This window comes from Fulmarus glacialis, unplaced genomic scaffold (assembly GCF_000690835.1).
Source record: "Fulmarus glacialis isolate BGI_N327 unplaced genomic scaffold, ASM69083v1 scaffold8691, whole genome shotgun sequence".
NCBI lineage: Eukaryota > Metazoa > Chordata > Aves > Procellariiformes > Procellariidae > Fulmarus > Fulmarus glacialis.
Genome location: NW_009194654.1, coordinates 40,598 through 58,006, shown reverse-complemented (window position 1 = coordinate 58,006; position 17,409 = coordinate 40,598). Strand labels below are relative to the sequence as shown.

Here is a 17,409-nt window from a genome sequence, read left to right as displayed (position 1 = left end):
AAAGTTCATTGCTTCTAAAATCTAAGTGAAAAGACGTATTAGCTCTATTCTACTTGCGTAAACACCTGCAGATTCAAAACATACTTATGGAAGCAGGTCAAACAACTGGCACTATCCATGTATTTAAAATTAGGCGCAGCACTTGCAAAAGATATCGAACGGCTTTGTTTGATGTTATAAATCCTTGGTTAGTTACTGATTTAATTAATTGATGTTTTTTCCTAAGAAAAAAGAAAAGCAGCAAGAAATAGTAGCTGAGATAAAACTTTTGCCAACAAAATCTCAAGGCACACAATAGGACAAAGCCAGTGCAAGGACCCCAGCAAACTATTTTCTGAAAAGCATGAATTGAGCAAAAGAAAAATAAGCAATAGAGATGTATATAATGCAGCTCCCGAAGACCTGGCTTGAGAATACCTACAGGAGTGCCCACAGAAGTGTGGCTTGTCTTAAAATTCTGTTCAATCGATGCCTTGTTTCTGTTCTCTAAATAAGCATTGTTTTAGTTTTAGGAAGATTTTGTGGTCATCATTGTCTCTAGAATGCTGAAATGACACAGACAATAAACTCCTCTTCTACCTATAAGGTAAGTATATAGATGCCAAATGAGATGCAATATGCAGTGTATATATCCTAAAACCAGAGCTAGTCTGTATGTGGAAAAATCAGTTATCTGCACCCTGAGCAAATACAAGCTCGAAGCCTGACACCTGTGGAAACAGGAAGGAAACAGTGAGAGAAAAGATAGGGGTTTTCCTTCTGCTTTGTGAGAAAAGTCCATAAAAATATTAACAACACATAAAGATTACTGTATTTGCAAGTTTTAATTGACTCAGATCTTAAACTGACCACATCAAAGCAGGTATAGACTCTTACTATGGATACACCAAATGCCTGGTACACAAGACATGACAGCCTCTGGCAGTCTCTATAACGTTACTGTAATAGAATATAGGCATCTATATGAATTGCAGGTACAGCTATTTGCAGGAATGAGATTATGTCTACAAAATCTGAGAACAGGGTCAAATATAAAAACAAATCTAGGGGCTTCTAGAAATAAGATGTCATAACTTCTGATATTTGCATATTAGATGAATATTTAACACATGAGAACACAGTTTTTAAGCACTATTGTGTCTATGCACTAATAGATCTGTGCTATGCCACTATTTGTAATACCCTCTATAAGTTCTATTTCTCCAATAGTTACGTGCCATAGTTTATACCCCAATGTTGAACAGTATCTTGCAATGCTTGTATCAGGCTGTTTAGCTACATCAAAGTAAGGTATCTTACGCTCATTAAAAAATTCTAAGACTTTAATGTATAAGGACATTATTTCCATTAGTGCATTTTATTAGTCTTGTGCATTTTATTAGTGCATGTTATTAGTCTTGTGATTTTTATGAATTTTAGAAAATCAGTTATCCTTCTATTCAACTTTAATCAGATAGGAAAAGTTTTAAAAAAATGTCTTTTTATGGGACAGAATGTTGGCTATTTTATCTTTCTGTGGTTTGCTTCCATAAAACCCAATGAAGGAAAGTAATATTATTTTACAACAATTTATAAAACCAACTTTCTTATTATTATTCAATTTATAAATAACTTATTAATATTTAGTGTTTTTAATAATTATAATTTGTTGGTGCTCTCAAGTCTTCATATGAGATAAACTATATTTTATTAGGTTATCTGCTCAGAAAGTCTTTCTAAAGTTTGTAGTAGTTTTCCCTTCCTTTATGCTTTCAGTCAAGCTGAACTGAACATGCTTTTTTGTTGGTAGCTTCCTCTCTTGCTTAGCAGTACTATTGATGATTTCAACAGAGCTGCCAAGACAGCCCTGGGAACAGCGGTTGTTGGTTAATTTGTGCAGTGGAGCACAAACATTTTTTCCATCACATGGTACATAAACCAGCACTGTTAAGAAGTAAGATGGTAGCTACAGAAGTAAGAAGTTTAGCACATTTCTTACCACTTGGAAATAAGCTGAGAGACTCAATCTGCTCTTCTAAACAAGGTGTAACTAGGAATGTCCTGTGCTACATATGCATATAGTAATTTTTTCCTACATATGCAACAAATTCTTCATGCTAAATAGCTGACAGAGGCCTACCTAAAATTATAGAGAGGGGTGGTGCTGGAAGTCCCAGCATGAGATATGCAAATAAGACTGATAGCAATATCAACATTTTTCTGGTAACAAATATTAGGTGATACTGCTAATAGTGCTAACACAGTCAAGACAACAGTATTTATTTCTTTTTCAATATCATTGCTCTAGTCCTCTCCCTAACAGCTTAATACCATTCCTTACTTTTCATAGCAATACCTCTCACCACGTCTAATTTAAGTGGTGATCACATGCCAGAACTGCACTCTTCAGACACGCTGGAGAAGTGCGTGGATCCACCCAAGCTCTGAAGTTTGACATCAGTGCTTTACATTCCACATATTCCTGCTTTCCTGCATTTGTCAAAGCACACAACTGTCTTGCCAAACTGTTCAAGGTATCTTGCTAATGAACTGACCTGCTGCCTCTTCACTATTGTAACTGTTTCCCCTTACTCGTATTTCCTTTCAGTTTTGATCCCTTTCCTTGATACTAATCCTCTGAAAACGATCACTGATTAGTGTCATGAGGCCTCTTTGGACAGGCAAGTCATCAAAACTCTTGACCAGCTTCAGAGCTGCCTAAGATTTTACCAGTGAAGTCTCTCTGAAGAATGTAAACTTCTGTTCCATGCATGGCCAGAATTGCCTCAGCTGTTGTTCTTGTTTCACATTCAATTGCAACCCTTAAAGTTGAGCTTTTCTTCCTTTCATAAACCTCAGGGCCAGAACCCAGCAGCATACACCTACAGGAACAGGCTCTGCAAAAACCTACTAGAGAACACAGCCTTCATTAAAACATGCAAGAGGCTTCCTCTTATAGGTGCGTGGGCTCAGTTCTCTCTATGGCAAAAAAAGATTCACATCAGTATCTTCGGGCTTTCAGAAGAGACCTCTAGCCACCCAGGTGAGGGCCACTCGGAGTGGCAATGGCAGCATTCCCAATCCCTTCTTCATGTTAAAGGTGGGCCACTCTTGAAAAAAAGACTTAAAGACTGGGTAAGGGCAACAGAGCAAAAGCTTATATATTAAAAAAATTATTTGATAAAATAGAGATCTCTTCAGCTGAGAACCTAGCGCCTAGCCGTTAGCATACTATATGAGAAATTACATGTCCTATTTCTCCTATTCTTTTTTTTTAAAAAAAAAAAGTCATGATTCATCCTCAGCTTAAGAAACTGATCATAGGTGCAAGCTCTGCACTGTGAATCACAAGTGGCACTTCTCTAGCTCAGCGGCACCTGGTAGTAGGATGACATTAAGAAATGTCTTGTTGCAATTTCTTACTGGTTTGTTTGGACGCTTCTCTACTCACAGAGTCACAGAACGGTTGAGGTTGGAAGGGGCCTCTAGAGGTCATCTGGTCCAACACCCCTGCTCAAGCAGAGTCACCTAGTGCTGGCTCCCCAGGACTGTGTCCAGATGGCTTTTTAATATCGCCAAGGATGGAGACTCCACAACCACTCTGGGCAACCTGTGCTGGTGCTCAGTCACCCTCACAGTTTCCTGATGTTCAGATGGCACCTGCTGTGTTTCAGTTTGTGTCCATTGCCTCTGGTCCTGTCACTGGGCACCACTGAAAGGAGCCTGACTCCATCCTCTTTCCACCCTCCCTTCAGGTATTTATAGATATTGATGAGATCTCCGCTGAGCCTTCTCTTCTCCAGGCTGAACAGCACCAGCTCTCTCAGCCTGTCCTCACAGGAGAGATAGTCCAGTCCCTTCATCATCTGCACGGCCCTATGCTGGACTCTCTCCAGTATGTCCATCTCTCTCGTACCGACGAGCCCAGAAACTGGACCCAACACTCCAAGTGTGGCCTCACCAGTGCTGAGCAGAGGGGAAGGATCACCGAGCATGCCGAGTGCTGTGAATTTAATCCTAAGGGTGAGCGTGCAAGGGTTTGCTGTGGGTGCTGTACACATGAGTGAGAGGCTACACATACCAATCACGTGCCAAAAGGACAGCCATTGCAATCACAGCAGCATGTCTTTTTTGTGCATCTATTCTCTCATCTTAACAAAACTCTTTCTGAAACTACTAATATATTAATTGTTCTACTCTTTGCTACAAGCATTCTGAGTTTTCATTTTCTTTTTCCTGTTTCTCTCTGTACTCTTTACAGGACTTTATGGAAAGGAAATGTATATCTATGTCTAGAAGAAAGGAAGTAGCTGGAACTGACTACAGTATACCAGGAACAATACACCTATATTACATAAAGGTTGTGATTTCCCGTTCCTAAGATACTTTTGTGAATGGAAGTCAAACACGCGCTGACCTTTTTTGCTATTACATCACTCACAAAACACATCTGCTGGGCCGTCTGCAATCACCACAAAGGGGTTTTGTTATGTTTTTTAAACAGAGACAATACAATGTACTTTTTCCTTAGCCTCATCTAGAGTGTTTTGCCTGGAAATATTCTTAATAATTCAGCCCAAGGCAAACACTAAATACACAATATTTCAGACTGGTAACTGTGCAAAAGTTAATAGCACTGTAAACAAGTTCCCAACACACAAGGTGTCAGAAATTTTACAATCTGCATCACTACCATTCCTATACATAACAGCATTTAATGCATTAGCTGTTTCACGGTTCCCCAAACTAGTCTTCTCATCCACATAAAATTAAGGATTATTGAGGATAATTATCAGGGCTCCTATTTTTAGGATTAACGTATTAACTGACCTACCTCCTAGTCTTTCTGTGACATTTTCACAGATCACCATGTTAGCTCACATTTAAGAACTGAGTAGATTTTATGATATCAACACCTCATTGACTTTGCTTTTAATTTATGTTCAAATACATTCAGGCTTAAGTACTTTTTAACTCATAAGTGAAAATACACGGATACAGAGGAGTCTCAGTAAAACATAACTACCAGCCAGAAAGGAAGAAATCTCACTGTGCGCCTTCAACTCTCCCACTAACACGGCATGTGTTCCTCGGTTTACTATACATACTTCTTAGTTTCCATTTTAAATTACTTCAGGACAAGACTTTCTGCAGCCAGAAAGCTCTCTGGATGCTGTCATTCTGACAAAGTTCTCTTGTGAAGAAAGTCAGAAGACAGCACTTGCTGTTTGTAAACAAGCTGGATGTTTACATGCATGGAGCCATATGAAAACAACAGGAGAAATTAGAGCTATTTAGGTACTGAAAACCAAATGACAGAAGTCGTGGGTCTTTGACTACATACATAAAGGCATCGAGCTTCAGTGACTGAACTGATCCACTACACTTTCTGCCCAGAGAGGAAGACACAAGGATCACAACTCTAATAGAGACGGCGAGGTGGATTTTCATCCTAGAAGAAAGATTACCCCTTTTCATTTATGGAGTCCCACAATAGGCTGCACAACCATTTTACCTGTGCATCCCACAGTATTTGTCCTTCTCAGGCTTCAAATCAAGATGCCTTGTAATGCAGTGACCATATTTCACATTCACTTTTAAATTTTTCCTTAATCTCCTTCACGCTGATACACTAAAACCCAAGTTGAAGTGCATGGCTGGAAAGTAACCCCCTCTTGTAGAACAGAAGGTGACCCTGATGAATTGCACAAAGCTCTTTGGAGGCTGCATTCCCCCTCCCTCCCGTTTCACCGCTTGGATTCCTTTGTTTGGTAAAATAGGTCAGTGCTCATAACAACACCCCTCCAGGGCTGACTACCTCACATGACCACAGCAGCCAACTATAAGGAATACGAACACTAACATAGGAGCAGCTGATTTGCACAACTTTCATGGGGCATGGAGAACTGAAATAACACACACAGACCAAACTGGAAAGGGACTACAAGATGAGTCAGAAAAACATGAATGCGTATTTCCCATCTCAGTGCTTCAGCGATCCTGAAATAGACTACAACAGGCTCTATGAATATCTAGCTGCACAAAACTGGTGTCTTCAGAGGAAGGTAAACGGAGGATGCTATGATCTTGGTCAATACAACATAACCTGCAGCTCATAACGTAATTCAGTCTGGTTAACAGCTCTGCCCTGTCCTTAACATCCTCTGTTATAATACGCAACTCGTGCATCCTTTCTTACCTATACTGCCAAGGATGCAGCTCGTGTTTTTGAAGTGGTCTTTTCTGGAAGAAGTTGAGTGACAGCAATTGCAGTCTTAAAAGAGCTTAAAAACTCCCTTTCAGAGAAGACAACAGATTCACTTTACCACCCCACCAGGTACATACAGAAACTGAAACATCAAAAATGATGTTATGAGACTAGGATCAAGGCCACTCCTGTGCCTCCAAAACAAAGAAAAATTTGCTATTCAGTGATAAAAAAAAAAATTTTTAAGGGAACTGAAATCTAGTGTCTGGTTTTAGATAAGAGACAACAGCTCAACAGGAAACCCACTGTGTTGAAGATGACAACTGGTGAAAAGGAATCTCTTTCCCAACACTTTTTTCAGATTCTTTGTTGCTTGAAAAAAAAAAATTGCATCCTGTACCTTTCCCAAACTAAGTCTTTATATGATCTAACACTGGAGATATAATTTGTTCCAAGATTCAAGATACTGAGCTTAGCTCCTCAGTTAGAGACTGGCAGGATTTAGTAGCCGAGGTAGAGTGCCACACAAATGCAACTGCACTGTTCACAGGGCCCACCTCATTAGAGAAGTATGACAACCATCATTATGCAGCTCACACTAATAAGATACACCAGATCTCTGCTGGCTCTACACTTTGCAAGGTGAGGTGTCTCTGTGCTAACACATCACTTTAAAACTCAGGTCTCAAACTTTGAGTAAAGCCTTGCTGATTTTGAACTGAATTAACAATGTGTGTATGCAGCACTGCAGGAAAGGTAGTGAGATGTACTGAAAGTACACAGACAAGCACCTGAACCAGCTCTGGAGAAGACAGTCCTGGTTCAGAAGTATAACTGCCTGTTATCACATAAACTTCTGGACTCTTGTAACACCGATGATCTTAGGGTTTAAGCTAAGGGGCACAAATCTGTTTTCATATGTATCATGGGGTAAAAGCAGGAACAGTATCAAAGTTTCTACTGTCCTTCAAAAACAGAAAACAAGCCTTTTCAGAAGTACTGAAAAGCGTAGTAACCTTAGTTCAGCAGTTTTACAGAGAATTTTCAGAAAATACAATAGCGGAAAACTACTTCTGCCAAAATATATTGACACGCAAGTTCCTCAGGATGTTATCAAATCATATCACTACATTACCTTCTGCTTTTGTGTAGATTGAGATGTTTCCGTTTACCAAGCCAGCAAACAAGTATTGAGACATATATGTTAAGCTCATAACAGTTGATTTTTCAGGAGTGAAGAAGTGTTGAAGTCGAATTTTCTTTGAGCCTTGGCAACTTTTGTAAATAGAAATGCTATAAAAAGAAGCAAGAAAAAATAAACCTGTGAAGTTATGTTTTATTTAGTTCTTATTAGAATATGCACAGAAGAGGTTTAGAATAAAATATTGGGGGGAAAAAAAAGATTTTCTCCTTCCATTCATAGGAAAATGAATATGGAAAGGAGTATCTTGACCCTCCAAAATGTCTATGTAGACAACTTGCAATTACTTAACATTGACATATGACGACACTTTTCATATTATCTTGCCTGGAGAAACATTTATTCAACAAAGACACATAATAAAAATTATGCTCAAAGTCCTTATTATGAGCTATCCAAAACTTTCTATTAGTTTAAAAAAAAAAAAAAAGGATTAAGTATTACCCAGAGAACTAGGGAAAAGAGAAGAAAAACTCACTACCAGACATCAATTACACTTAAAATTCCCACCATTCCTACAGATGATTACCATGGGTATGTTAGGAATATTGAATAGTTAAATATGGAATTAATTGCACTTCACAAGCAAAGATAATCAGTACACTTAGGTGTTGGAATTTCTCGAAACATAGCTTTTTCCTTGGCGAATTTTGTTCTTCTTCATTTATACCTGTTAGAAACACCTTCAAAAATCATATATAGTTACATACTTATGCCCTCACTAGCTATAACAAGATCTGTTTGCTTACTGACCTGTAAGTTTAGAAAATGTAGCTTTGTTCTTCAATATAAATCAAGCGATGACTCAGTAAGGTCATCAATTCAAACAGAGCAAAATAATTCATGTCAATAGTAAACAGCAATATTATTTATTCACATGAAAAATCCTGCACAATATCACAGTGTAGAAGGTTAATGGGTTCCTCATTAACACTTTTTCACTCTGAAATTTTTCCAATACCTAAAGATTATGTTGTAACATTACAAAAGTAATATTTATATTTTTCAGACATGATGTATGATGACTTAATCCTCCAAATACTACATAGTGTATTTTAAAATCATGTAGAGTATTTTTTCCTTGATTCATGTGGAAAGGGTAAGTTGAGGTCACTGGGATATCACATGGATACTTTTTTAAAAAGAAAACATTTTCTTGGAAGTATCTCACACAATTTTTCTACAGGATAGTAAACCTAATGAATAAATCATACACAGTACACTAAGAATGAGAATCACCTTCCTTCTTCCATGCCAAGGCAAATAGTAGGCACATTAGAAGATTTTGCAAGAACATTTTCAGAGTCCAGAGCCTTATTTTGCTCTTTCAGTTTCTCCTCCTCTGGTATGTAGACCATGCAGAGAATCCGTGATTCCACATTGAAGCACTCAATAACCTTGGGGCTGGAGCTTTGAAATGAGACTATTGCAATCTGGCCCATCTGATTAGTACAACTGCCAATCTGAATTGCAAAGAGGAAAGAAAAAAAAAAAGACCAAGACTGATACCTGTCTCCAGGAAGATCAGCATTAGCAAGAAGGAATGACTGGAATGTTAACTGAAGAGTGCATCTCAAGTTATATGCATGAATATGAGTTTTCATGCATTAAGGCAAACAAGAAAATAATTCAGGACAAATACAAGAGATTTCAAAACATTATATACACAAAATTCCCCTGTATACTCACAAAAACAGTTCTTTCTTTTTTGAAAGGAGGAATATTATGGCCTGTTCTGTCTGACTCATATGCATACACACAATGTAATGCAATTACAGTAAGTACCTGTGTAAAATATTATTTTAATAACTGGTGTTCTAAGTTATCTCAGATGCTCTTAAAACAGATAATATAGCTGAGGCCTGTCCTTTGCACAGTAACAGGTCTACAAATAAACGCTCTGTCCCAACAGAAAGAGGGATTATTAATATAATCCCTTCTGTAAACTTGCTGATACAGGATCCTAAACTTCTCCCTGATCCAGAACTAAGTATCATCAATATGTCCACAAATCTGTACATTTTAGAGATCTGGGAAGAGTGCGGGGGGGGAGTGGGGGGGTGGGAACGTCTGCCCAAGCAGCAGTAAGTATTTTTATATAGTAACTCTTTATGTTTATACAAAATGAAAAAACATAGCAAAGAGAAAGAAAGAACATTTTGTGGCAGTAGAAAGTATTGGCATATATTTGTGATGACTGTTCACAAATAGTGAAGACAAAAAGAAATTATATGGGCCACCTTGCAAAAGACCACTGACAAAAGCTATTTCTAACTTCTACTTTTAACTCACAAGGGTTCCTTTAAAATTTCAGTATTGTAGTAACAAGAAAAGCTACTGAAATAATTATCTTTTTTTTTTTAAGTATTGGCTATCTGACTTTGTCTGCTGGAATATCTGCATATTTGGGTCATAACAATATGTACAGACTTAAACAGATTATTTATGGGTAAAACATTTTTAAAATATGGAAACAGACAATAGGACAGTGTGAGCTCATATGGGTTTTAGCAGCTCTCATTGTAAACTAGCACATAACTCACTTCTGAATGTGCTCAGCACTTTGGAATTTGTTCTGTGCCACACTAACAAATCACACACACATAACTGACACCCTACAGAGGACAGTGAGATCACATGGACAAAATTACTAGCTATCCCTTATAGACATCCATTCTAAAACAAACAAACAAAAAAAAAAGGGAGAAAAAAACAACCCAAAATTTATTTCAGATCCATATGTTGTTGAGAGCCACAAAAAACAATGTAGAGAAACAGGATACAACCCGCTTTTTAGCTTTTAAAGATTATCCTTACCCAAAGAAAACCATGTTCCATGGCACAGGAATCTGACTCTGTTTCACCGGAGAGGTACAGTTCAGGATTATAAGCAGCACATTCAATCTTCAAACAAAGGAAAAGAGATCAGTTACCACATTAAAAAGATATGCGTGTTTCTGCCTAATTTAGTCTATAATTAATTAAAGCATTTAAGGATATCAAAGAATCACAGAAGGCAAGAAGTCAGTTTAGTCCGACCAGCTTCCCGTGGGCAGCGTCACCTCCATGCGTGTTGTTCCCAACACACTCCTTACCTACTCTTACAGACATTAAAAGCTAAAGCCTACAAATTCTTCAGCTGATCTGCTCAAATGCTTCATGACGTTTATTAAGTTCTTCCAAATACCCAACCTAACGTCATCCTTGCTGTAACTGTTAGTCTGGTACTTCTCATCTCAGCCACCAGGTACTTCCCTTCTGCAGTGTCCTTTTACATATAAGGCTGATATATGTCATGACCCTGCCTGAGTCTCCTCTTCATTAGGCTAAATTAACATTGTCACTTAATTTATTCAATTTAAAAATTTTAAAAATAATTGATTTTTTTTTTCTTGTTTTTAAAATTCTTGATTATCTCTTTTCCAACTGGCATCTCTCCAGCAGATATATCAGCTTCATTTATTTGAGAGTGCAGAACTTTCTCACCTGAACACGCTATTCTAGCGGAGCTGTTAGCAGCACTACATCATGATTACCTCTTCTGAAGCCTGTTTGTATACATCCCATTGATTATTTGCTCTTTGTAACAATATTACATTCTTAACGAATCCTTAGCTTGCTGGTCTATTAAAAATTACTTTTACAGACCTTCTACTCCACCAGCTCCTCAATCTGTACTTGTGAAACTCTTTATTTCTGCCTGAGCATACCATGTGTCTGTCCTATTGACTGTCATCCCTTTTTTTTCTTTTTCCCCTCAAATTATTTCTCCAGGTGCTTTACTCATTTTGAATGCTAGTGCTATCATCCATAATACTCGTACTCCCTCCCAACTTCATGTCACCATGCTACTGTCAGTAAATTAATAACCATACTCCTGATTTTATCATGCAGACCATTTAAGAAAAACCTGAAAGCTACACCAGACTCAAGATCTATATTTAAGTCCACCCCAACTCTGAAAATCATTCAAGCACCAAGGCTCTGAAAACAGACATTTTTATGAGCAGTCATGGATTTCTGTTTTCCCTAATTTCTCCAATATCCATGGCAGAGCTCCCTAAAGCTTATGTAAACACTTTAAAATATATACAAGCAATTCATAACTGTGTAAAGAATAAAAAAGTTTCTGATGAGGTGTGATACTACATTTTTAGACAAGATTCTCTATAATTCACAGTAATGTACTTGTCTCAGACATGAATGTCATTGTGATTATATTGCAGTACTAGAAACAATTTGGTTAGTATTAACTTAGACAACTTCACCATAACCTGGCAAAATCACCTAACAGTGAATAATAAAAAAAAAAAAAAAAAAGAAATGAGCAGGTGTAAGTTAGAGATCTAAATTACCAGTTTAATTTTTAAAAGTACAAAGAATTTCACAAATCTTCCTGAAGTCAGCAGGCATCACCAAGTGATTAGCAGTAGTAAAAATAATGTTATGTATTCACAAAAGCAATTCACTATAAGGATAAAGGATGGAAACCGATAGATGAGAAAAAGAAAAGAAAAAAAAAAAAGAGCTATCCATGCCAGTCTTAGCATGTCTCATTTAACACATGCTGAAGCTATCTACTCGTAGTGGTGATTTACAGTAGCTGTGACAGCTAAATACATCACTAGTGAAAGGAAAGACAGCCTGCATGCTGGATATTTCTCAGGCTGCTTGTTAAATCTCTGTGTTACTTTGCATCTTAGTCAAAACCGATGTTGTTTTTCCACAGTTAAATCCTGGTAGTTTAGCTCTCAATCTTGACAGAAGCCCTTTGCCTGGGGTGTAAACTTGCTCTGATGGAAGACGTTGTAACAGGCTCCCTACACCACCGGGCAGCCTGAGCAGCATACAGAGAGATAACAAGCAGGATCAGCCAAGCAAACGGTCTCTTCCCACCCCAAGCTGTGGCCTGACACCCAAACTGCAGCTGAGGCTGCAGAAAACCACCGATAATACTTAGATCATCTTTTCCAGTAATATTGAGGACTTAGAAGCATCAGGCATGACAGCTGGGCTCACACCCATGTTATCTTTATCAGCTGCAAAACTGGCAAAGTTGACCCAGAGCTCAGGCAAATACTGCCGCACACTCTATTCTCCTGAGGTGACCAAGGCAAAGACCATCACCCAACTGTATGGGCAACAGGCTTTCCTTTCCTTTCAGAACAAGCAGATCTTGTTGTAGCTTGATTACAGAAGTTGAGCCTGGGCCTTCAAGGCTCCTGGCATGGGACTACAGGACTTACAAACGCAAAGGCTCTAAGGAAACATAAAAATATTTTAAGTCTCTGCAAAAAATTAAATTAGCTTCGTTATTTCACCAGTGGTGACTTTAGAAAGTATTCAATACAGAAAAAGCTGACTGTTCAGTAAGACGAGAATGACTTTGGTTGTATGGGAGACTAGAGACTTTCAGTAGACTTTGGCTGCTGTAAACCACAGCTCTCTCTGAAAACCAGTATCATAGGAATGGCTTGATTTAACACCATTACACATTTCAAATGTGTTTCCAGCTAGCAATTCTTTTCCCCCAACAACTCACACCTGAAGTGAAGCTGCCAGCTGAACTACCCTCCTGTGTAGGCTGTCCTAGCAACAAGTGTCTGCAGACTTACTGCTTTAAGCAGTACCACACGATGATGTTAATTTAACATTGGGATTCTGGCCATACATATACCATTTTACTTCCATTAGTGTTTTTGCGCAAGCCTAACTGACTGATGGTCAATAAGAAATCATGTTGATGCATAGGAAAAAACCATATCCAGCAGCCTTCCTTTCCATCTGTTGGTCTGGACATGCTATACTTATTTTCCTCATTAAAGTCAGTGGTTAACATGACTTCAAACTGACATATTACTTTAGGAAATGAACCATTAAGACGATTTCTGTATCGTTGTTCAGAACAGAACTACATTTTGTATAAGACCTCATAAAACTGAATTTTAAAAATTATTTTAAAACTACTGCTCTCTGTGCGCTAATGAAAATCAGAAATTTGAGGAGGATTCAACATAGTTACACCAGTACAGGACAGCTATCAAGGAGGCAAGATTCCTCCATTTTGTAAGCTGCAGGTTACTCTGGAGCCTCAAACACTTGGAAACCTCAAGACGAATTCAAAATTCCCAGCAGTTCTGTTTTCACTGAATGATGAGCGTACATCTGAAAGTGAATGTCATACTATATAAAAGTAAACACCATGGTCCTTAGTGCCTCAAAGATTGCTGTATTTTGCATTCCTGTGACCCTCTTGGACCATCCATTGCTACTGGTCTTACACCAAGGTAGTAACTCAAGAGAACTAATAGATGTGAACTAATAGATGTATTTACAATATGGTATTCTTTAGCAGTTACATCACACAAGAAAAGTAATTGTAATCTCATATAAAAATTCTATTCACCTTAAACTCCTGTTGCTTGGCCATCATCACTGGCATGTGTCTAACAAGGAGAGGATGCTTCTCCTTTTTTATTTGATTCCCATCATCTTCTACACAGAACCAACCTAACAGGTTATCCTCCGCTGTAACCGAAAGAAACAATACTTTCACTGAATAATCACTTACACCTCTCTACAGGAATGGAAAAGAATTCTGTTAGGATTCGTTAATACTGATCAGGCTGTTCTTATGCCATATATGCATAGATGACAATGTAAAACTATGAGCAAAAATTCAATATAGTAGATTACATACATATTAATAATGCAAAAAAAGAACACCTTACACTAGCAAAATGTTAAGGGTGTTCTCTTAATGATCTTGTCAGTAGGTTATTAAAAGAGGAAAAGGCATATCAAACCTCTCCTCAGACTCTAGGAAATTTGTTTTGCAAATGGCATTTCTCTGCCTGTGTAAGTGGCATCACTACTGCCTACTACTTATCATAATTATAAGGATCCTCCTCCTGGAATGATGGAGACATCCATTCTCTCTTCTTTTGTTTTTGTTATTTTGCCTGCCTTCAGGGAGATACCATAAAAGCACTGTATTTGAGGATGTGCTTTCTAGTAAGTGCATATCCTCAATGTTTCTCAACTTAGGCATTCAAAATCCCAGGTATCTTTGAAAACCTATATCCCCTGTGCAAACACGGGAGACTAATAACATCACAGGACAGCACATTCTTTATTGCTCCCACTTAGATCAGGTTTGTTTGTGATAATCCCTCCAGAGAAGACTACAGATTTATGTTAAAAAAAAACCTCTCCCCAAAAAACTTGAGTTTTACATATTCAACTACAGAAATACTACATTATATTAAAACTACATCTGTAAGTTTATTTCATGCTCAGAAAGCTAAACAAATGAATCCAAAAGCTTTACTGATATTTCCTAGCTAAAATCATTCTGAGCTAAAACTAAATTTGAACCTGAAGTTCAAAGTTTAAAAAGTTCGTAAGATCTGAAGAAATAAGTTTATAATGGAATAACTTCCTCACCTGTCTGTCCTGTAGTGTATCTCATTCTTGTTGTTTTAGATACAACAATTAGTAATGATTACCACAGATTTCATTAAAATACTGTAGAAATTATATTCCTTCATAACGAAACCCCCATCCTATCTATAACGTCATTACCTTGTAGTGATACACAATCACTGTTTACTGCATTGCAATTTTAACATCTGCAGTTAGCTTTTCGCAAAAAAATCATTTTCTAAAAAATAAAAATAAGAAAATTACACTGTACATTGCAAGCTATCTTAACTTGATATGAAATTTAAGTAACTAAGAATTACCAAGGGCCAGTTTAGCCATTTGTAAATTGTTGATCCAAGACTGTTTGATGGCAGGGGTAAATGTATTGAACACAGCTGTAAAGAAAGTGGGCCGCCCAGACCTGCAAGACAAAAAAAAAAAAAAGCCACTCTAAATGCATTGACTATGACAGTCAAGGCTAGAAATGTTGAGCAAGATGAAATTTCATTATTTTCTAATACTTAGACAAAGACACAGCTCCGATATAAGCATGCAGGCTATGATATGCCATATGCCCATCTTCCTACACTTTACATGAAATGGTGTAAGAACACCCTCCTTGGTGAAGGAATGTAACAGTGGCTGTTCCCTGCTAGCTGTCACTGCCATGGTTCCTCTCTTGCTTCTCGCCTCTGGAACGCAGGGTTGAGGAACGGGAGAAAAACTACAACGCTGCTGTGTAACGTGCAAGTTCTCAGCATTGTGGCATGAGAGCAGAAGTCAGAGGCTAACTGCGGAGACAGAAGAGGGGGAAGAGCTACAAATTCCCAAATCTTCCCTGGTACATCTATGCCTAATACATAAGCCCATTTAGAAAGTTTTGTAATCAAGATTACTACTGACTTGTCCTGTTTTCCTGGGAGTTGCAGCTGAATTCTACAGCGATCTGCCGCTCTGATTTCATCTTCTTTTTTCAAAATCAGTTTTTGTAAACCTGAGGTCCAGTCATGGGCTACAGATTGGTTTAAGTTCTGAAAAATTAAAAAAGCTAAGATTCAACGCCAGCCTACTGGCCTATTTCCGACAGGCTAACTAAGGTGATCTCTGTATGTAACAAACAATTCCTGGAACCTGGGCCTCATTTAGTCCACATTTTAATCATGGATAATTTAGCCATATTTGTAAACACATTTCAAAAATATCTGTAAAAAATTTGCTAACATATTTTATCTGATGAGTTAATCTCACATTGCTCAGAGTTTGATACACAAATGATACTCCCAAGCATTTGTCAGATTAAGAAATGTAAATTTGCATCAGGTGTATGCACAATCATTTTACTTCCATTTCAATGAATAGTTATACAGAAGCCCCAAATTCTAAAGAAAATCTCAAATCATTCTGCCAATACATTTTTGTTCAAATCTTAGAGCCAAAATGTTTACAGAGCCATCATGAAAGCTGTCTGTGTGGTTGGAATCTGTTTAAGTAGGATGCTGAAACAATAACCCTCTGCAAGCTGAGTGTTCGGTCACAGAGGGTAAAAGCACACCTGAGCGACACTTAAAGCATCAATAGTAATGAGTATTCATATTCACACACAAAAGTAGACTAATTTTCCATAGTCAGAATTTTATGAAAATTGAAGTCTTTTTCAAAAATACAGAAGCTGACCTCATTCCTCAACTAAACTGTTCTAATTATCTTACACATCTCTACCTGGAAACATTGACTGAATGTTAAGTTTTCAAAACGTAGCTGGCTCTGACTGGCAGTACAGGCAGAAAGGTTTTGTAGATGTTAATGAGTGAATGTCTTATGGTATCTGTGCTATACATATTCCTAATAACGCAGCTGAAATTCACCTTCAAATACTTGTGAAATTTTGTCCAAAAGTACCGTTTCCATAAACTTCCTTCACAGTACATATTTTCACAAAATGTTATGTTTTATTTAATGCCCTTGACTCTGAAGGCAAGATATTCCAAGAGAAACTCAGCTTTCATATACATATTCACACACACACATATATATTTACAGCCTATGGTGGCAGGTAGAAGTTAAAAATTGTGCCTAAGCATACATAAAGGATATAAAAAAAAAAGGAAAAAAGCTATTTTTTTAAGTCTTAAGACTATGGAGAACTCATTCTGAAATTCAGTGTTAAAGTACTGTATCTGTTTGCCAGAATATAAGCTAAATAAAAGGGATCTGAACAAAGCCAAAGCAAATTACTTTCAAAATTCCTCTGAAAATCCTTTTATATTTTTGTGATTTGCACTTGTTTTAAGTACAGCTTCCCCCGAAAGCCAGGATTATGAGCTTGGATGGGCATCGAGAGCTTCCTCCAAACAACCATCCTCCTACTACCTTGTCTAACTGCAAGAATCCAATTTCTTAAGATCAAAACGTAATTCTGTTTCCATGTAAGCTTATCAGCTACTGAGCAAATGCAGACACTTCTAGTATCCACCTACGCTTAAAAACAATAAAGAAAAACAAGATTAGAAAGACAGCTGTAATCTACTTATAACGCTAAACAGTTAACAATAAATGAATTACTAGGCGTAAAAATAAAAATTATTACAGTCTTTAC

General features: G+C 37.5%; 1 protein-coding gene across 1 annotated transcript in view; it reads right to left on the bottom strand.

Annotated features, from left to right (window-relative positions):
• ARHGEF10 (Rho guanine nucleotide exchange factor (GEF) 10) overlaps window positions 1-17,409 on the bottom strand; it is a gene marked incomplete at its 5' end in the record, with an annotated part of 72,943 nt that overhangs the window by 17,971 nt on the left and 37,563 nt on the right. Inside the window, 6 exons of the mRNA XM_009587836.1 lie at window positions 7,323-7,480; window positions 8,628-8,851; window positions 10,206-10,292; window positions 13,795-13,916; window positions 15,134-15,234; window positions 15,717-15,844. Coding sequence (XP_009586131.1) covers window positions 7,323-7,480; window positions 8,628-8,851; window positions 10,206-10,292; window positions 13,795-13,916; window positions 15,134-15,234; window positions 15,717-15,844 — 820 coding nt within the window. The remainder of the gene's footprint in view (window positions 1-7,322; window positions 7,481-8,627; window positions 8,852-10,205; window positions 10,293-13,794; window positions 13,917-15,133; window positions 15,235-15,716; window positions 15,845-17,409) is intronic.